This window comes from Bos taurus, chromosome 23 (genome assembly GCF_002263795.3).
Source record: "Bos taurus isolate L1 Dominette 01449 registration number 42190680 breed Hereford chromosome 23, ARS-UCD2.0, whole genome shotgun sequence".
In the NCBI taxonomy this organism is placed as follows: Eukaryota; Metazoa; Chordata; class Mammalia; order Artiodactyla; family Bovidae; genus Bos; species Bos taurus.
In genome coordinates, this window is record NC_037350.1 from 39975628 (window position 1) to 39997716 (window position 22089).

Consider the following 22089-nt stretch of genomic DNA (forward strand, 5'->3'; position numbering starts at 1 on the left):
AATTATTTCACACATGGTAGTGTATATTCATCAATCCCAATCTCCCAATTTGTCCCACCCTTTCCTCCCTGGCTTCTGGAGCCACATGTTCATTCTCTACATCTGCATCTCTATTCCTGCCCTGGAAACAGGTTCATCTGTACCTTCTTTCTGGATTTCATACATATGCATTAATATACAATACGTGTTTTTCTCTTTCTGACATACTTCGTTGAGTAGGTACTTTCACCTGCATGCTTTCACTTGATTCTTCCCCAAACCCATGAGGTAGGTAGCACTGTCACACTTTGACCGACGAGGAAATGAAGATGCAAACAGAGATGTGACTTGTTAAGGGCTATACACCAAGGAAGTGGCAGATCCAAAAACTGATCACACCTTCTGAATCCAAAGCCAGTGTACTTACTTCTACACTGACCTATCCAAGTTCTATAATGACCTTGCAAATAGTTACCAAGATTATTCAGGACAATTAAAAGGTAATAATGAATGCTGGGCAAAGTAGGAAGACAGTTGATTTCACACATTTATTTACTTCCTCCTTCACTTCTCAGGGGGAGAGCAACATTGAGGGTGGGTGTAAAAATGACTGGTGCGCTAACCCACAGTGAATTCTGATCTGCTAAATTACTCTAAAGCTAAAGGGGCAGTGGCCCAAACTGGGGTGCTCTGTATTTCTTTCCCTGACTTTTCATTAAAAAAACTTTTGTCTAAGTCCCTGACAGCATCTCTAATATTGAGAAAGATAATACTGACAAATTCAGCAGTACAGCCTTATAAGATTCAAAGTCAAACTTAGGAGTCCCATTCTTATATTGGACAGAAATATCCAAGCTCATAAATGCATAGGATAAATTTCCTTCCTTTTCCCTGGTTCCCAGTTGCCCTTTCCACAGGCCCAGAGAGTGATGGAAACAGCTGTGCACAGTTCTCTGCACCTACTTCTAAGTCTCACTTCTAGGCAGGGTACTGAAGCTGAGTTATCATCCTAAGTTTAAAATGCAGTGTGTACCAACTTCTATAACATAAAAGAGGTGCAAACCCAAAGATTCCTCATGGATCCATTTGGAAACAGATAAACCTGTTTGTTGCCATAGAAGAGGTCTGAGGGGTCTCTGCTTAGTGTTTAAAGTGGGAAAAGGTTTTAAAATGTGATGGAGGCCTCTACATAGCAGAAGGGACAATGATAAAAGGGAATATTTTTCAATTTCCTTTCATCACTCAGCTCTGCTCACACCTCCTCCGGGCAGCCTTTAATGACCTGTCTTTCTCCCAAGTCTGCATCCTTTGAGCATCTCTTAATCAAAGCATTTGAGGCCCAGAATAGTAATGCATTGAGACTAAAGATTTTGGAAGATTTAGGACTGTGTATAATTCATCTTAGATGCCCCTGCATCTACCACAGTACTTGTCAATTGGCAGGCATGAAAATATTTCTTCAAGAATTGAGCCTAACTTACCTGATTGTCAAAGTAAGCAAAAAACACATCATAAAACACAACATAACACCAGTCTCATAGGGCAGTTCTTTGATCTGTGCATACTATGGATCTGTAATGAACTGGTTCCTTCTACAAGTTTCTTTTTAAATTAAAAAAATTAACCTTAGTTATAACATTATTGTAATGATGGTGTTTACATTTGAAGGTGTAAATGAAGGTGAGAAGATTGTCTTTAAGGATTTGTTAAAAATAAAATTTAGAAAATTACCAAAGCTGACTAATTTAGAAGAAGTGGAAGTGATGTTGTTCAGGATAAGAAAAGATTTTAAGGATGGACATCATTCAGACCTTTTACTAATTATCCTACTAACCAAGTACCTGTCTTCATTTCATACTATCAATAGGATAGTAAATTGCTGGCTAAGTTTTTTTTAAGAGAACTTTAATAACTGGTTTGGAATGTTTTGTTATACTAGAAACTGTGTTTAAATATTTAAGTAATTTAAGTATATGCCTTCCAAATTTGCTTAGCTTATTAATTTCCCCAGGAAATTCTTCTTCTATGAAGAAAGTACAAAGAGCAGTCTAGTACCTCTGTGTGTAAGTGAGGTTTGAATTATTGGGGTTTCTTTTTTCCTTAACTCAGCAACACTACACAGCCTCCTGGGAGTTGGAGTTTATTTTATGTATTCACAGGCTTTATATTTGTGGGCAGCAATCTCAGAAACGTCTTTTGATCACCTGATGCCAAAGGCATAAGGAAACAAAGTCACTGAAGAACATGAAAATATTTCCTTACAAATAAAGTCTATTGAATCTCATATTCCAACTGTATAGTTAACAAAAAGAAGCTTAAAATGAAATCATAGATGTGTCTCATTTGATGCAGAAAAAACTTACAGGCCCCTGGCAGCTTTCCCTTAAACAACATCCCCTTTCAATTCATTCAGGGCATTTTAATTTTCATTATGTTTGAGGGGTAGGGAGGGGGGAAAAACCCAGCCTGTGCATTTGTGTTCACACAGTAATTTCTGTCCCAGGGCATGTAATGCAAGGCACAGCTCCAAATACGCTTGAAATTCTAGAAGCACCAATGTGGATCTTGCCCAGTGAAAGCTTTTTTTTCTGAAGCCCCCTCTTCCCCAAGGCTTTTCTCAAGCCCCAAAAGACTGACAAAATTCAAAATGGGTCAGATATGGAAGCAATGGGTGTGAGACAAGAATAGAGTTGCCAGATTAAATACAGATTGTCCATTTATATTTGAATTTCAAATAAACACAGAATAAATTTTAAGAGGAAGTATGTATCATGCAGTATATCCCATGCAGTATTCAGAATACACTTCAACCAAAAAAAGGTAGTTTGTCTGAAATGCAAATTTAACTGGGTGTCTTGTATTCTTATTTGCTAAATCTGCAACCTTAGACAAAAAGAATTTGGAAAAATTACTGTAGATAACAGATTTGACCACGCATAGTATCTTTTTAAAGAAGTAGTTAACTTTTTATATGTTTGTTCACATTATTTTTTAACTCTTTTTAAAAATGTGTGGCATTAGCATATAATTTTTAAAACATATTTGGTGAGGAATGGTAAACGTAAAGCAATGTGATGTGATCATGCTACCTCGAAATAATATTTGGTTTCACATCAGATTCTCTTCCTTCAAAACTGTAGTTCTTACACTTAATGACTTGTTCTCTTTAAAATTAAAATGCACAGAATGATAATTTCTTCCAATTTACAGTCTAATAGAGAACATTAGCTTCTTTTTGATAATGACTTAGATAATATACTTAGTCACTGAATGTGGAAGAGCAGTATAAACACTAAAAGAAAAGAATAATAACATTCAGCTCATGCATTGTACTGTTAACAGGCACAGATAGAGGTAATTTTTGTGGACTGTGGATTGAGACTTTCTTTTTCTTTTTGGGGGGGATCGCTTGCATCTGGTTAACGTCATGGTCACATGGAAAGGAAGAAATGGAGGAGTTAAAGTTCATAGAAATGTTTCATGAAAACTCAATGATGGAAACAAAGTGACCCACAAAGAGACCAGTAATGACAACTGTGCAGTCCTACCTCCGTTGACACCGTTAATTTCCCCGCAGTCCCCAGGAGGCCTGTGTGACCCTGCAGACAGCAACTCCAGCCGGCCAACAGCCCGCTCCAGTCTTTCCATGAGCCCCTGCATCTCTGCCATCCTAGGAAAATGCCGGCACAAATGGAGGCCATGTGAGCATCAGGGAGGATTAGCAAGCTGACACCATTAAACTTAACAGCAGCGAGAAGGAAAATAAAAATTATTTGGAATGGCTATGGCTTTAATTACCTCGAGAGTATTTTTATATGTCAGGGAAATAGGTGAAATTCAAAAAAACATAAAACTTACAGCAGAATAAAAACTAATTACATTGAGCTCATCTTATTTTCTATTCAATTCAGGGATGTTTATAAGAATCATATTGCAATACACAAATATTCACTCTCTATACCATTATCATGTGTCTCCATGGATGCTTCTTTATTCTACGATGAATTGATGCATAACATTTACTTAAAAGACTGTGAACCATTGCACTTGAAAATATGTGGGTTATTTTCAAGTATCTTTTGATATTGATTTCTAACATAATTCCATAGTGATAAGAGAACAGACTCTGTATGATTTCAATACCTTCAGACCATGAAAATTTTGTGCCTTGTTTTATGTCCCTGGATATGTTCCAGTTTCTCCTAGTTTATAGCCTATGGGAACTTGAATAGAATTTATATCCTACTATTGTGTGAAAATTATATAAATCTTAATTATGTTGAATTGGTTCATGGTGCTTTTCAGGTCTACTATATCCTTCTACTTTTCTGTATATTTGTTCTCTTAATTTTTGAGAGTTTGATACTCAAACTCCAACTAAAAATCTCAATTTATCTACTTAAAAATAATTGTAATATATAAGAACTATATGTAACTGTGTTCTGTATTTTCCAAGTCTCCTATAAATGTGCTATCATACTTTCATAATTTAAAAAATAAGGAAGAGAAAAAAATCCCATGAACATATATCTCATAATTAACATTACCAACATTCCTGCTAAATGGTGTCAGCATGTTTTATCTATTTCCAATAATTCTGTTAAAGTATAATTCTACAGGGGACACTAAACCCAGTGATAACCCTTGCTTACTCAATTATCTTAAACCAAAGAGCCCAGCACAGAAGAAGTATGCGTTTATCAAACTGTATCATTTGGCAACAGATGCCATTCCCTCCAAGGGCTGTCTTCTACTTATTATCATTGGCTTCAGTGTTAATTGTTTTAAATTATTTTTTAATAGTGTAGGTTTTAGTTTAAAATAATAAGAATGAGAGAACATCCCTGGTGGTCCAGGGATTGGGAGTCTGCCTGCCAATGCCAGGGACACAGGCTCAACGTTTGTTCCAGGAGGATTCCACATACCATCAGGCAACTAAGTCTGCACTGCAGCTAGAAAAATCCAGCAACGAAGACCCAGCAGAGCCAAAACTAACAGTAAAAAATACATGAACAGATAAATAAAATAATAAAAATGGTTATTTCCATTTTCCGCTGGTTATTTTTAGAATACAATTTAGATTTTGTTGGGGTTGTTTTTGGACACATGGATCTTTAGCTACCCAACACTCCTGGCTGGGATAAATTGGTTTCGAAGCTAAGGGACTGAGAATAAAAGTGGGCTGGGTATCTACCCCTCCTGCGTTCAAACAGATCTTCGATAGCTACACTTAGTGTACATGTGTGTGTGTACTCAGTCGCTCAGTTGTGTCTGAGTCTTTGTGACCCCATGGACTGTAGCCCGTCCAGGCGCCTCTGTCTATGGAACTTCCCAGGCAAGAATACTGGAGTGGGTAGCCATTCTTTCTCCCGGGGATCTTCCTGACCCAGGAATCCAATCTGGGTTTCCTACATTGGCAGGCATATTCTTTCCCACTGAACCACCAGGAGGCCCACACAGGATATACTTTAAAATTACTGGCCCTGGAATGTAATGTTGTTAAGGCCACCTCTGATGAACCCAATCTAATTTGGCCAGGTTCATCAGATTCAGGTATATGTACCATAACTGACCGTACCAACCTATGACTGCTTTGGGCAAAATCAGGCTGCTGCCCCAGAGAGAGGAAGACATGTCTCATCTCAATCAGTGTCTGGACTTCTCACTCCTTCTTTTCAAGTCTTTACTGAGTCTGTTACAATATTGTTTCTGTTTCATGTTTTGGTTTTCTGGCCATGAGGCATGTGGGATCTTAGCTTCCGAAGATCAAACCCACACCCCCTGCACTGGAAAGCAAAGTCTTAATCACTGGACTACCAGGGAAGTCCCACTTCTTCTCTTATGAACTCTCCAAGTATCATCCTGAGCCAAAGAGGACTAGCACACTCCTATACCAGAGACAACACTTCTCCAGAGTGTGGAGAAATCTCATTGCTCTAAGATGTGTAAATATTTTCCACTGCTTCTGGGAACCAGGTAAGGTGTTTCTTTTTTGTATTTTGTATTCCATTAGTTCTGAGCATAAGCTTAATGACATGCCACTGCCATTTTCTAACAGCGAGGTTATACGCATCAAAACACGTGGATGGCTCTGTAAGTCTGTGTCCCAAATGTCAGATGGTCACCAGATACAGACAGGGGAGTTCACTGTCTATTTTGGAAAGTCATCGCCTCTGAAACTGCCAGCAGCTACTCTTTAAAAATATGGGGCAGTGTTCTGTGTGCAGCTGAAATCAGCATCTAATCCCAAGAGGATTCAAAATTAGAAGTTTCTCATCTATTCTCTTCTTCAACGTCAGAGCTTTTGCTTCCATCGCAATTGAAAAAAAAAAAAAAAGAGGAGGGAGAAGAAATTTATTTGCGCTCTTTATGTAATTTAACAAGGGAACTGGGTATCCTGTAGGTGGGTGAAGGCCAACTGAGAAATGATAAAAGCCCCTGGATCTTTTAATAGTTGCCCATCTGTTCACAGTTATCTATGTTCCCTGTTACTCAACGTGCCAAATGTTACCACCGTGGACCTCGCCCGTGATACAAAAACAATGTGTTTGCTTTGTTAGCAAGGTCTCTCTGCCCCTCAATGGAGAAGCACTAACCACCCCCAGCCGCTCCCAGAGCTGTTCGGGAAGGCCTGGGACATTTCACACATAGGACTGCTGTCCCTGATGGTGGCTTAATCAGCCTCCCTGACAAGATTCAAACTCACACTATCTCACAGTGCTCCATATGTTGAAAGACAACAGGAGTGAGCCCATAAACTGCAGGGCCGGGCAGATTGGTGTGGAATGCAGTCTAAAAGCGAATCAGATGTCACTTCATGTAAGATCACCAGGAGCTGAAGTCTGGCCATGGCCTCTGAAGAGGTCAAAACAGTGCTCATGCAAGGAAGCTGGAAAGATGCCTCTGGGTTTTAAATTTTAGACCGGTATCTAAGAGACATGCAGAACAAATAAAAGAAAGACGACACCAGGATATCAAAAATACACGAGCATTCCCAGGGCAAATGACGGAGTCCAAGACGGCTGTGCTCTCTTCTCCTCCCCACTCACCCCCCACCCCCGCACTGCCCCATACCACACCACACACACACACACACACACACTTCCCCCACATGTGCGCTCAGCTGGCAGCTGGGCTCTCAAGAATGAAGAAAGGACAGACCTACAGATTCTCCACATTCCTCCCAGGCAGTTCCATTCGCCTTGGTTCTCCAAAGTGGATTTAGCCACGTTCAGATGAGGAGGTGGGGAGCCAGGAATGAAGAATTAGGCTGAGGAAGTGGAGAGGACGGTCAAAGCAAATGTAGGCAGCAGGGTCAGAGGAAGTAATGTGTCAAGGCCAGGTGGACAGACAGATGAGCCTGGGTCAGGAAGCCAGCAGAGGAGGGGGACAGGGCAGAATGGCTGAAGCTGAGATATTCTAAGACTCTGAGGAGATGCAAAGAGAAACCAGATACACAGCTGGACAACCAAGAGACTGGCTTAGACAATACAGCTCAAACTTGGCCTCCACATTTTCTAGTCATTCTAACTCAAGTAGAAGCCAACTCTAAGCTGAAGTTCCCCTATAACCTACAGCTTACAGAGAAGAAGCCCAAACATTTGACCAGAGAGTGAGGATGGGTGGGAAAAAAAAGGGAGAGGAACATGGAATTACATGACTGTCTCTTTTGAATGTTTAGGAAATTATACTTGAGATGAATCTTAATTTCTTATTTTGTATTAATTTTTAAGTATTTTATTTTGAATTTCTTTATAATGGGAATGGTAACTCATCCTTGTCATTTTCTCTTATCTGAATTACCCCTTACTTTTTAAAAAGTTTTTTATTTTTATCAAAGAATGCACATAACGTAGAGTCAATAATTCTACAAGGCTTATCACAAAAACCACAACAGTCCCCTGAATGCCTTCTTCCATTTTTTGCCTTAAGAGTCAACCATGTTCAATTATTTCAGCTGTTTCTTTTAGTAATTACCTCCTTATCTCTAAGTAGCATGGTTCTATCTCTACATCTTGTTTGTTTCCTTCAGTTTTAGGCATTATCCATTGAGTTCCCTCCAGAAACATGAGGGTTTACTTTTCTCTTGCTTAATCTCCACCAGCACATCAATGCACATTTCCTCTTGTCCCATCCTCCCAACACTATGATATCACAATTTTTCTGTGACTCGTCATCAGTGTTAAAACAATTATGACTATTCACAGCTGAGTCATGAGGTATGCTAAGATCGTGTTCCATTTTTGCACAACCTGTTTTCCTACAGCTATGATGTTCAGCTTCTCAGTTTTCTTTATACTTAATCACTCATCTCCAAGCTTTTCCAGGAGTTGAATAAGTCTCCTTTCCACAGGGCCAAACACACTCGGAATTGTCTTAGCTGTTTCTTTTCAGAGGCATCTCTTCTGGAGATCACTCCAACTGCAAGACTGTTCTGCAGGCCTGCTACACACCTGTCCCCTGGGGTCCGCCTCTACCTTCACTCTCCCCCCTCTCCCTCCAGTGCAGTATCACCTGTTGCTTGAATTTTACATCTTCCTCTTTCTTGAGATACTTTCTTAACTGGGAAGAGCATTACCCTCGAAAACATGTACATAAAAGGGCAATTTTTTTGAGACCTTAGCAGTCTGATAATATCTATACTTTGCCCTCACATGTGACTACTGGTTTGGTAGAGTATAGAATTCTAGGCTGGAAATTTTCCTTGCAATCTTGAAGTTTTCACTCCATTCTCTTCTAGCTTCCTAGGCAGCTGCTGCTAAGTCCAAAGCCATTCTGATCCTTCTTCCTTCGGATGTAATCCGTGTTTTCCTTTCTGGAGGAAGTTTATGGGATCTTCTCTTTATCCCCAGTGTTTTGAATTTTCATGATGATGTGCTCTGTTGTTGATCAAACATTTTTTGTCCCCAAATATTTTCTTATCAATGATTTTCAGGAGTGTAGAAAAGATTGGAGAATGAACAGTGCATATAGTTTGTCTCTGGGTGAGTTAATAAAACAAGTCTATTTGTTTTCAAACAAAGAAGTTAGCATTCTAAATATTTAAACAATTCAAACTTCTCTTACATCAACTGCATACATTTACAAAAACTTCATACAGCTGATCAGTATTTTCTCATATACTGTTCTTGGAATAATAAGGTGTTCTGGAGACAGTTTCCTAGGAGGAGAGGTAGCTGTCATTGTTTTTATTTACTTATTTATTTGTTTTTGGATGTGCTGGGTCTTCGCTGCTGTGTGGGCTTTTGTCTAGTTGCGGCAAGCGAGGGCTACTCAACAGTTGCCGTTTGCGAGCTTCCCGTTGTGGCGGCTCCTCTCGTTGCAGAGCACTGGCTGTAGGGCACGTGGGCTCACTAGCTGTGGCTCCTGCGCTGGAGCACAGGCTCAGTAGTCGTGGTGCATAGGCTTAGTCGCTTTGAGGCATGTGGGATCTTCCCAGACCAGGAATCAAATTTGTGTGTCCTGCAGTGACAGGTGGATTCTTTACCACTGAGCCCCCAGGGAAATCCAGCTGTTAGTGTTTAAAAATACTATTTTTTTTTCCCTCATTGGTCATCTTATAAAACCCATTGTTAAATTGCAGATATTTAGTTCCTAATATTATTTACCTTTAGGGCTTCTCAGGTGGTGCTAGTGGTAAAGAACCCACCTGCCAATGCAGGGAGATACAAGAGACATAGTTTTGATTCCTGGGTTGGGAAGATCCCCTGGAGGAGGGCACGGCAACCCACTCCAGTATTTATGCCTGGAGAATCCCACGGACAGAGGAGCCTGGGGGGCTACGGTCCATAGGGTCGAAAAGAGTCCAACATGACTGAAGGGACTTCTCACACACACACACACACACACACTGTCCAATTTTATGTCCAGTGTCCAATGTTATGCCAATAGTACAATGACTACACTTAAAACATAGGAGAAACAGTATTCCTATCCTTTTTTTCATAGTGGTTTCCAGAATGGGAGAGTTCCCTACACTTTTTAACCTTTTTATAAAGTCTCAATTGTTTTGCTCATCTTTAACTGGGGTAGCATAGAGGTGGCCTGGCTTTGGAATTATTAGCTGGAGGACTTTGGAAAAAGAGTTTAATTTGGTTTTACTTTAGTTACCACCTGTACATAGGATTGCTATAAACATGCATACCAAAACATAAAAAGTCTGGCACGAGGTCAGTGACAGACATGTCAGCTACTGTCATGAAAATCTCCCATCTCCACCTTGCTCTCATGGGAATAGTTAGCCTACACACTGCTACATCAAGCTGTCATGAACTTGAAACACTGAGCAATCATCTAGAAGATCTAAACAACGGAAATGACTAGCTGAAAACTTCAGGTCAATACACCTTTATCATTATTTTTTTCAACATTTCACTTTCTTCTGTCAATGTACTTATTCCTTCAACATTTCTAAAAGAGATTTTCTCAAGTCTATGTGTAATGGTTATTACAAAAACAAAAATTTTCCTGTGTAATTAGTAATTTTATAGTCACAGTTTCCCCCCACCCCAAACATTTTTATATGACTTTTGCTTTTAGTTAGTCCTCTGAGGACATCTCTGTGGAACTATTTTTTTGGGAAAAAAAAAAACAACACCCTCCTTCATCCCTCCTGTTTTCTCTATCAAACCATCTTATGTTCGGTGGCAAGAGGTCTGCTAAGTTCCTAGCTACTCAGTCTAACCAGTTATGAAAAGCAGCTTCCGTAGCTACCTTGAATACTGACACCCCCATGGCACAGAGGAAGTAGTGATAAGCCCAGAATAGCAGCCTGCTGCTGCTGCTGCTGCTGCTAAGTCGCTTCAGTCGTGTCCGACTCTGTGCGACCCCATAGACGGCAGCCCACTAGGCTCTGCCATCCCTGGGATTCTCCAGGCAGGAACACTGCAGTGGGTTGCCATTGCCTTCTCCATTGTGTGAAAGTGAAGTTGCTCAGTTGCATCCGACTCGTAGGGACCCCATGGACTGCAGCCTACCAGGCTCCTCCGTCCATGGGATTTTCTAGGCAAGAGTACTGGAGTGGCTTGCCATTGCCTTCTCCGAATAGCAGCCTATTTGTCTGTACTACACCCTTGGTATCTACGAGACAGACTGCTGAATGCAAATGCCTCCTCGTGCCATTTTTTCTGCTAGCACATGTATACCTTGCCTCAAAAGGAAACCAGTACAAGCTTCCCATGGGCTGAGGTTGTATCTCACTTTCTTTGTATCTCCCACTGAGTCTGCATGCTGCTGGGTGCATGGAGAACTCTATACATATTTTTTGATTGACTAATTAATTGGCTACCCCTCACTGCCTTTCCCTCGCCTGCCCACTCACTGGTATAATCCTAGATCAGGTGGAAAGCCAGATTTTTGCAGAAGAAATTTCCATTTAAAAGGAGACACAAGATTAGTTTTTCCTACGGAGACCTACAGTGTCTTCCTCCCGTGATAGGAAAGAGCATGCCTGCTCCCTCCAATGTGAACCTTCGGTTTTCCATAGTTCATTTTGCTGTTGTTGTTTTGTTTGCTTTTTAATTTTTAGTTGCACCCTGTAGGATGTGGGACCTTAATTCCCTGACCAGGGGTCAAATCCATGCCCCCTGCATTGGAAGGGAGAGTCTTAACCACTGGACCACTGGGGAAGTCTCTCTATGGCTCTTTTTCTTTAGGTTTTCAGAATTTTTAAAAAACTCCATATTGTCTATACAGTTTTATAAATTTCCCACAGCAAATTCATAAAACAAATAAATACTACTTTGGGAATATTTTCAGGTTAATAAAAGAGCCAAGTCTTCTGGGTTGCTGGTTTAAACTTCTAACTAGACCAAAGATGCAGAAATACTCATGGGGAGTTTCTCCTCTATAAGAGAAACCCAGATCCAAGGGATTTCAAAGATCACGAGCCTAACATTAAATAGAAAATAGACTTGAAGTGACAGGAAATTGAAGACTGTCAAGCTTTTTCTTAGGGTAAGGCTGGGCAGTTGGCTTTTATGTGAGCTCTCTGCAAACAATAAAAAGTCACAATGGACTACTTTCTCTATGCTGCTGCTGCTGCTAAGTCGCTTCAGTCGTGTCCGACTCTGTGCGACCCCACAGACGGCAGCCCACCAGGCTCCCCCGTCCCTGGGATTCTCCAGGCAAGAGCACTGGAGTGGGTTGCCATTTCCTTCTCCAATGCAGGAAAGTGAAAAGTGAAACTCAAGTCTCTCAGTCGTGTCCCACTCTTAGCAACCCCGTGGACTGCAGCCGACCAGGCTCCTCCGTCCATGGGATTTTCCAGGCAAGAGTACTGGAGTGGGGTGCCATCACCTTCTCCGACTTTCTCTATAAGTTCACCCAAATTCAAAAATATTTGGTTAACTATCTTCACACCAGACTTTCCTAGATTGTGGTTTCTCTTTATTGAGACTATTGAGACAATTATCTGTTCTTTCCTCTGTAACCTACCAGTCACTGGGGGAAGTGATCCTGTGGTTCACTATTACTAATTAGGGTAATGGTATGTATAGAAGAAACAAATCATGGCATTATTCATCCGTTCATTGACTGGCTCACTAAATACGCTGTATCATTCATCAAGATAGTCCCCACTATCTGCTATGAAAATACTCGTACATAGAAAATCAAGAGCAATTAAAATACACATCCTTCCAGCTGTAGTGGTAGGAGGCTGCAAGCAGACACTGCTCAGTCAAGTCAGAGAGTTGTTCCATAAGACACACATTCACATTGTCAAGGTACCTGCCTTCATCTTTCCCTTAGTCTCCAAAGGGACCGTCTGGAGCCAGTTTCTCACCAAACAGCAAAAAAGTCACCATTTTTATTATTTTTTAAATATGTATTTATATTTTTTATTTGGCTGCGCCGGGCCTTGGTTGCAGCACGTGGGATCTTTCAGCTGAGGCATGTGGGATCTAGTTTCCCAACCAGGGTTTGAACCCAGGTACCCTGCATTGGGAGTGGGAGTCTTAGCCACTGGACCACCAGGGAGGTCTCAAAGCCACTGTTTTCTTTTTACTGCAAAGAAGTTTCAAGAGTCTTTAAGCTCTGAAACAGTGGAATCAGAAGAGGAGAGATCAGAGAGTTACATGAATAAAAGAGCACTTTAAATTTTTCACAGAACTGGAGAAAATGCGTATGATCCTGGTTAGCCAACTGATTCCTATAAAGCCTCTAACAATGTTCCACTGCAGAGAAAAAAGCAAACAAGCAAACTTCAGCTTGATTTTCAAAAGGCCCTCACCCTACCACTACAACTCACCAGGTTCCTAAGAGTCCATCAGTGAGACAACTCACCCCTTCCCAAATACAACCCCACAACCGTTCTATACTACAGTCCTGCCATTTCCACTTCTCGAAGGACCCCTTCAGGCCCTGATGCACACAGGCTTTGAATCCCAACCCTCTAAGAGGTCATCCCTCATCCTACCCATCAGAGATAACCTTCCTGGAAGTACTTCCTGTCGTGTCCACCAAATCCAGAGTTGGGTGCAGAAGGACGTCATAAACAAACCACATAGAGAAATGACCTCCTCAGCCCATTTGCCCTCTCCACACTGTGGCATCACTCCCCAGAACCATCCCTGTTCAGTCTATTAGTACAAATACTTCTTCTCTAAGTTGGAATCTCTAAAGATGAGAGGCTAGGACTCATAACTTGACTTAGTGGAAAAAGTATTTTTGGTATCAGAGAATCTTAATTTGAGACCCAATCCCTTTATTGACAACCTGTGTGACTCTGGGTAGACTGCTTAACCTGAGTCTCAGTTTTCTCACTTCCAATACACGAACTCATCCCTTCCTCTTCATTCGGACTTACGATAATTGTATGTGTCTTGAGCAGAGTTCCCGGGGCTACATATATGGATGAGACACAGATTCTATTTTCAAGGCACCATGATTTCCCTAGGGAGCAGATGGTTTGGCTGTTAAGGACAGCTGGCCCTGAAGAACACCAGGACACAGGGCACTGGGCTATTTCAGCAGAAGAGAGTCCAGCGGAATCAGAAACCGTGTGGGACGTCTAACTATATCTTAAAGGCTGGTGCTGTGCCCTGACTTGGGGTGATGGGGCTGTGTAAGGACAGAGACATAAAATCACAGACTCTGAATGCTAACTGGGACCAGAACAGATCCCTAACACATTCCATTCCTGAAGCAGGTGCTCTCTTAGCTAAGCATGAAGTAAGGACCTTTTGCTGGAGACCTATTGCTCTCCCTTCCCACCCACTTTCTGCACTCCTATGGTATTGAGGACTCTTTCTATTCCTGAGCTTTTCTATTTGCTGTTGTTTTGCTCTGCTGAGGCCATGGAGGAGGGAGAGGTCAAAGAGAGGCTTCTAGGACTTCCCCCCAGGGCCACATTCTGGCACTGGGTAAAGAACGGTGGAGTCCCCTGGCCAGGCTGCCAGGGCCCAGGCAGGGCTTCCATGGACCTTTTGTTCCTCCTTAAAGTAAGCGTATTGTTCGCCTTGTACCCAGAATACACAAAGAACACCTGAAACTCAATGAGAAGGAGACAAGTACACCAACTTAAAAGCGGGCAAAATATTTGAAGAGACGTTTTTCCAAAGAAGATATGCAAATAGCCAACACTGCCTATAAAAACACTCAACATCAAGTCACCAGGAAAATCCTAATCAAAACCACGACGACACCAGGTTATCTTTTCTATCTGTAACCACCGGGTTATACCTTCACTAGGGGAACTGAAAATACCCACTAGGATGGCTACAATCAAAGAGACAAACAACATCAAGTGCTGGTAAGGTTGTGAAGAAATTGGAACCTTCCTACATTGCCGGTGGGAATGTAAAATAGTGCAGCTGCTGTGGAAAAAGGTTGGAAGTTTCCTAAAAAGTTAAGCACATTTTTACCATACTGTTCAGCCATTCTATTCATATTTACCTACTTAAGAGGGATGAAAACATATATCCAGAGATGGCCTTAGTGGTCTAGAGGCAAACACTCCCTGCTCCTAATGCAGGGGGCCTGGGTTTGATCCCTGCTCAGGGAACTAGTGGAGAAGGCAATGGCACCCCACTCCAGTACTCTTGCCTGGAGAATCCCATGGGCAGAAGAGTCTGGTAGGCTGCAGTCTATGGGGTCGCACAGTCGGGCATGACTGAAGGGGCTTAGCAGTAGCAGGGAACTAGATCTCACATGCCATAACTAAGACCCAGTCAAATAAATAAACATTAAAAAAAGAAAAATGTGTGCACACACACAAAGACTTGTACACAAATGTTTATGACAACATCATTCACAATGGCCACACACACACACAAGATGGAAACAACCCAAATGTCCATCAACTGAAAGATGAATGAACAAAATGTGGTCCATCCGTACAATGGAGTATTATTCAACAATAAAAAGGAGTGAAGTATGGACACATACTACAACATAAACAAACCTCAAGAACACTATGCTTGGTGAAAGAAGCAGACACAGAAGACCGTGTATTGTATAATTCCATTTATATGACTTTCCAGAAAAAGCAAATCTGTAGAGACAGAAAGTAGTTTAGTGGGTGCCTTGGGTTAGGGAGGGGCTTCCCTGGTTGCTCAGAAGGTAAAGAATCCACCTGCAATGTAGGATACCTGGGTTCAAATCCTGGGTTGGGAAGACCCCTAGAGAAGAGAACAGCTACCCACTCCAGTACTCTGGCCTGGAGAATTCCATGGACGGGGAGCCTGACAGGCTACAGTCCATGAGGTTGCAGAGTTGGACACGACTGAGTGACTTTCACTTTCACTTTGGGGCTGGGGAGAGAAATGGGGAGTGACTGCAAATGGGTACAAAATTTCTATTTGAAGAGATAGAAACGATCTAAGCCAGGATTGTGGTGGCTGTTGTATAATGCACTAATAATCATTGAATTGTGCACTTTAAGTGGGTAATTTTACGGTATGCAAAATTATACCTCAATAAAGCTACAAAATGGAGAAGGAAATGGCAACTGACTCCAGTATTCTTGCCTGGAGTATCTCATGGATGGAGGAGCCTGGCAGGCTACAGTCATGGGGTCGCAAGAGTCATATACAACTTAGCAACTAAACCACCACTGCCACCAAAGCTACAAAAAACAAAACAAAAATAAGTACTTCTTTTTCTAAAGAGGTGGTTGAAAACTGGTTAAATCTGAGGGATTCTGGCACTCTCATCTCCCTACAAAGTCACAGGTAGTAATTAAACTTGACCAGAGGTTGCTCTGAATGGCCACACCCCTCACTCCTGGAACTAGTTGTAGGGGCCAAAATACTTGACGTTCAAAATACTTGACCACTTCCATACTTGACTTCGATTTACTACTTATGACAAGATCAGTTTTTAAATAGAGCTGTGGACCACCAGAAGATGCAAAGTTCTTTTTCGCTCTTTGGACCTGGGAGCTTAGAGTAAAGGGGAAAGAGAGAAAGAGAAGCAGAAAGGAAAGAATGGTGAGGGATGGGGGAAAAGTGGAAAAAGGGAGTAAGAAAGGAGGAGGGGCTCCCAGAGACCATTCAGAGGGAATATGCTCACCACAGCCTGTCTCTAAACTGTGTTCAAATGCAAGAGGCAACTCCTGACCCTGAAGGATAAACAGCAGCAGGAGTATTGAGAAGGGCAATCAACACTGGGAAAAGGAATCCATTTGGGAGTGCATTTCTGGGCTTGTTCCTCTTTTCTCTTCAGAGGTGACTTGCAGTTGGAACTGCACACAGGATACAAGCAACAAAAACTCTGAGAGAGGGCTTCCCTGGTGGTCCAGTGATTAAGGCTCTGCGTCACCAATGCAGGGAGTGTGGGTTCGATCCCTGGTCGGGGTAGTCATCCACGCTGCATGGTGCGGCCAATGAAAAAACAAACAAAAAAATCTCTGAGAGAACCCTCCTCTTTTCAATCAGAAGCCTTGAAAAGGAGGCCCATATAAATGGAAGGATGTCAGGGAAAGTCTGGATTGCTTGGGTTTTTTCCCTTTTTTCTTTTCCAAGAGTGGCTGCCCATCAGAGAACTGTATGGTAGAAGAGCAAGCAGCAGCACAGACAGCTAAAATACCTCCCCAAAATCCTAATCGTATTGCCTGAGGAGCAGGGAAAGGGCCCTTTGTGATCCAAAGAGTGTAGTCAGAATCCCTGTCATTCTCCCCTCTTATTTTCTGTTACTTCTTTGTCCTAAGGATGGCCCCTGTTTGGGGAAACTGAACGGCAGCAGCAGAAGTAGCTAACACCTCAACAGAAACCTAGTCCTTCTGGCCAGAAGAGCAGCAAAAGGATCCCAGGGGAAGGGGAGTGTGGGAGGAATCTCAGAATGGAGACAGCTGAAGAAGGGGGTCCCCTGACGTTGTACATGAACCAGTGGACACCCCCCAGTCTCACCCCTGAGCTATGTATGTGTAGGACAGATCCAAAGGCTTTGAGAACTGAACTACGATTTAAGTTCTGCTCAAATCTCACTGCTCAAGTCCCAGACTAACCCCTAAACAGTGCTTCCATGGGATCCAACGCAACAGAGCAAAGGCTTTGAAAACTGAACTGATATTGGAACCATTCCCACAGGATGCAAGATAGAACTGTGTTGATTGCTTGGTAAAAGAAAACACTGAGCATTTCAAAAGGACCCAGAGGTCTCACAACATAATACTCAAAATGTTCAGAATTCAGTTAAAAAAAAATTATCAGTAACATGCAGGAGACCAGGAGAACATGGTCAACCCTTAAAAGAAAAGACAATTATCACATGCCAACTCCAAGATGATACAGATGTTGAAATTATCAGATAGATTACAGAAGCTGTTTTTAACTATGTTCTAAGAAATGAAGGTAAACACTCTCAACATAAATTGAAAGATCAGAGTTCTCAACAGAGACACAAAACCTACAAGAAAGAAACAAGTGAAAATTTTAGAACTGAAATATACAATAACAAGTACAAAATGTATGGGATGGGATCAAAAGCAGCACAGAGATGACAAAGAAAATGTCAATAAACTTGATGTAGATATTATCCCATCTAAAGAAGAGAAAAAAGTTGAAGAAAAAAGTGCCGCCGCCGCTGCTGCTGCTAAGTCGCTTCAGTTGTGTCCGACTCTGTGTGACCCCATAGACGGCAGCCCACCAGGCTCCCCCGTGCCTGGGATTCTCCAGGCAAGAACACTGGAGTGGGTTGCCATTTCCTTCTCCAATGCATGAAAGTGAAAAGTGAAAGTGAAGCTGCTCAGTCGTGTCCGACTCCTAGTGACCCCATGGACTGAAGCCTACCAGGCTCCTCCGTCCACGGGATTTTCCAGGCAAGAGTACTGGAGTGGGGTGCCACTGCCTTCTCGGGACAAAAAAGTGAACTGAGCCTAAAAAGCCTGTGGGATAATACAAAAAGGTTTGATATTAGTGTCACTGGAATTTCTGGAGAGGACAAAGAGACTGAGGTAGGAAACATACTTGAAAAAATAACAGCCAAAAACTTCCCAAACTTGGAGAAAGCTATACATTTACAGATCCAGAGTGCTATCTGTCTGGTTATTATACACATACATATACACAAATGCAATGCATTACAGAGAATGCCTCCAAGTGAAGAACAAGAAAAATGAATAAAGATATTAACATAACTGCCTGAAAATAAATAAATAAAATGTACTGGGCTATCATCCTCTTTGGAGAGGTGTCACAAGTATCAAGAACTTGACCTTTCAAAAATCTCTGAATCTAGTAAAATAAGGAGTCACTATCAAGCAATGAATCAGTTAATTTATCAACACTAAACCTGCAGAAATGGTTCGCCACATCACAGACTCTTATTTTCAATCTTCAGCAGTATGTGAACCATAAACTTCCAGATGTTCAAGCTGGTTTTAGAAAAGGCAGAGGAACCAGAGATCAAACTCCCAACATCCACTGGATCATCGAAAAAGCAAGAGAGTTCCAGAAAAACATCTATTTCTGCTTTATTGACTATGCCAAAGCCTTTGACTGGGTAGATCACAATAAACTGTGGAAAATTCTTCAAGAGATGGGAATACCAGACCACCTGAGCTGCCTCTTGAGAAATTTGTATGCAGGTCAGGAAGCAACAGTTAGAACTGGACATGGAACAACAAACTGGTTCCAAATAGGAAAAGGAGTATGTCAAGGCTGTATATTGTCACCCTGCTTATTTAACTTCTCTGCAGAGTACATCATGAGAAATGCTGGGCTGGAGGAAGCATAAGCTGGAATCAAGACTGCCAGAAGAAATATCAATAACCTCAGATATGCAGATGACACCACCCTTATGGCAGAAAGTGAAGAACTAAAGAGCCTCTTGATGAAAGTGAAAGTGGAGAGTGAAAAAGTGGGCTTAAAGCTCAACATTCAGAAAACGAAGATCATGGCATCCGGTCCCATCACTTCATGGCAAATAGAAGTGGAAACAGGGGAAACAGTGGCTGACTTTATTTTTCTGGGCTCCAAAATCACTGTAGGTGGTGATTGCAGTCATGAAATTAAAAGACGCTTACTCCTTGGAAGGAAAGTTATGACCAACCTAGACAGCATATTAAAAAGCAGAGACATTACTTTGCCGACAAAGGTCCGTCTAGTCAAGGCTATGGTTTTTCCAGTGATCATGTATAGATGTGAGAGTTGGACTATGGAGAAAGCTGAGCGCCAAAGAATTGATGCTTTTGAACTGTGGTGTTGGAGAAGACTCTTGAGAGTCCCTTGGATTGCAAGGAGATCCAACCAGTCCATCCTAAAGGAGATCAGTCCTGGGTGTTCATTGGAAGGACTGATGCTGAAGCTGAAACTCCAATACTTTGGCCACCTGATGCAAAGAGCTGACTCATTTGAAAGGACCCTGATGCTGGGAAAGATTGAGGGCAGGAGGAGAAGGGGATGACAGAGGATGAGATGGTTGGATGGCATCACCAATTCGATGGACATGAGTTTGAGTAGACTCCGGGAGTTGGTGATGGACAGGGACGCCTGGAGTGCTGCAGTTCATGGGGTTGCAAAGAGTCAGACACGACTGAGCGACTGAACTGAACTGAACTGAATTGAGACTCTTATTTTTGGTCAGAAAATGGAAGCAGGATGAGTTTCAAAGGGATTTTCAAATTCTTACGTGTATACAACCTAAAAGAACTTTGTAAATCCCTCTTTCACATTTTTAGGTTGACATGTAAAAATTTCCACCAAAATGTGAACTGTTGTGAAGAATGTAGCTGCCAGTATTCTGTAAATATTGACATGTAAAACTAAAACTATTTTATCACTTGCTGAAATACATCCATTGAAACTCATCATCATTTACTTTAAAAGAATACATAAAGAGGTTGTTCTTTGACAGTCATATTTCTCCGTTAATTTACATTTCCATTCTTCTCACTCTATAAGAGTTTATCCTAGATTTACATATTTTATGCTTTAATGTCTTTTATTCATTACCCTATCATACTTTTCTGTATCAAAAGTATGTATATATATATATATATATATATATATATATATATATATCTCAGTTCAGTTCAGTCACTCAGTCATGTCTGACTCTTTGTGACCCCATGAATCACAGCACACCAGGTGTCCCTGTCCATCATCAACTCCTGGAGTCTACCCAAACCCATGTCCACTGAGTGGTGATGCCATCCAGCCATCTCATCCTCTGTCATCCCCTTCTCCTCCTGCCCCCAATCCCTCCCAGCATCAGGGTCTTTTCCAGTGAGTCAGTTCTTCCCATCAGGTGGCCAAAGTATTGGAGTTTCAGCTTCAACATCAGTCCTTCCAATGAACACCCAGGACTGATCTCCTTTACGATGGACTGGTTGGATCTCCTTGCAATCCAAGGGACTCTCAAGAGTCTTCTCCAACACCACAGTTCAAAAGCATCAATTCTTTGGCGCTCAGCTTTCTCCATAGTCCAACTCTCACATCTATACATGATCACTGGAAAAACCATAGCCTTGACTAGACGGACCTTTGTTGGCAAAGTAATGTCTCTGCTTTTGAATATGCTGTCTAGGTTGGTTACAACTTTCCTTCCAAAGAGTATGCGTCTTTTAATTTCATGACTGCAATCACCACCTACAGTGATTTTAGAGCCCAGAAAAATAAAGTCAGCCATTGTTTCCATTGTTTCCCCATCTGTTTGCCTTGAAGTGATGGGACTGGATGCCATGATCTTCGTTTTCTGAATGTTGAGCTTTAAGCCAATTTTTTCACTCTCCTCTTTGACTTTCATCAAGAGGCTCTTTAGTTCTTCACTTTCTGCCATAAAGGTGGTGTCATCTGATATATATATGTATTTAAATTCAATGGTAAAGAGTGCTCTCCTAGTTGTTACCACTGTAACTCTTACTAGAAGGAACTTACCAAAAACAAAACAAATACTACAAATATTGACAAATATTAGTAAATGTAGATAAAAGGTATTTTTTTCATTGAAAACCTCTCTCTTTAGAGCTCTTATTTTTCAATTGTCTCATGCATATGGGATCAGTATACTTATTGCTAGAAAGAGTCAAGGTTGAAAATCAATTTGATTCTCAATTTTTGTTTTTATCAATGTAAATCCTGGCAAACTATTCATATAATGAGATGCAAATGGATGAAATTTTGTAATAGAAATGTCACTCAAATTTTTTGAACTCCTTGAGTTATATACTTAACATCATATGGTGATGAAATATTAAAATTATTTAAATCATCAATGTAAGGAAAAATTTAGGGAGACTGAAATTTAGTTGAGTAGCATAATTGCTCATCCTTCTGGGTTATTTCAGTCATTTCTGGTCCATGACTCTGCTGTTGTAATTAAAAGTTAACATGTAGAAAATTGATAATAAAGCAAGTAATAATTGTGTATTGGCATGCAAATATCGAGAAGATTCCCTAGAGAAGGAAATGGCTACCCACTCCAGTATTCCTGCCTGAAGAATTCCATGGACAGGGGAGCTTGGAGAGCTAAAGCCCATGGGTTGCCAAGAGTCAGATATGACTGAACAACCAAGACTTTTTTCACACAAGTAACATTTATCCTGTGGAACTTCACTGGACTTCCCTCTTTCACCGTGGAAGAAGCTTGCTTATATCTGTCAAGCAAATTCATTTTAGCATTTTAAAATAGTGTTTTTCCATGCTTCTTAGGTGATGAGAAACCAGATAT

General features: G+C 41.4%; 1 protein-coding gene across 1 annotated transcript in view; it reads right to left on the reverse strand.

Annotated features, from left to right (window-relative positions):
* Positions 1 to 22089, reverse strand: part of CAP2 (cyclase associated actin cytoskeleton regulatory protein 2) — a 134996-nt gene that overhangs the window by 108114 nt on the left and 4793 nt on the right. The window contains 1 exon segment of the mRNA NM_001098979.2: positions 3528 to 3649. Within this exon segment, the coding sequence (NP_001092449.1) occupies positions 3528 to 3648 (121 nt within the window). The 5' untranslated portion in view covers position 3649.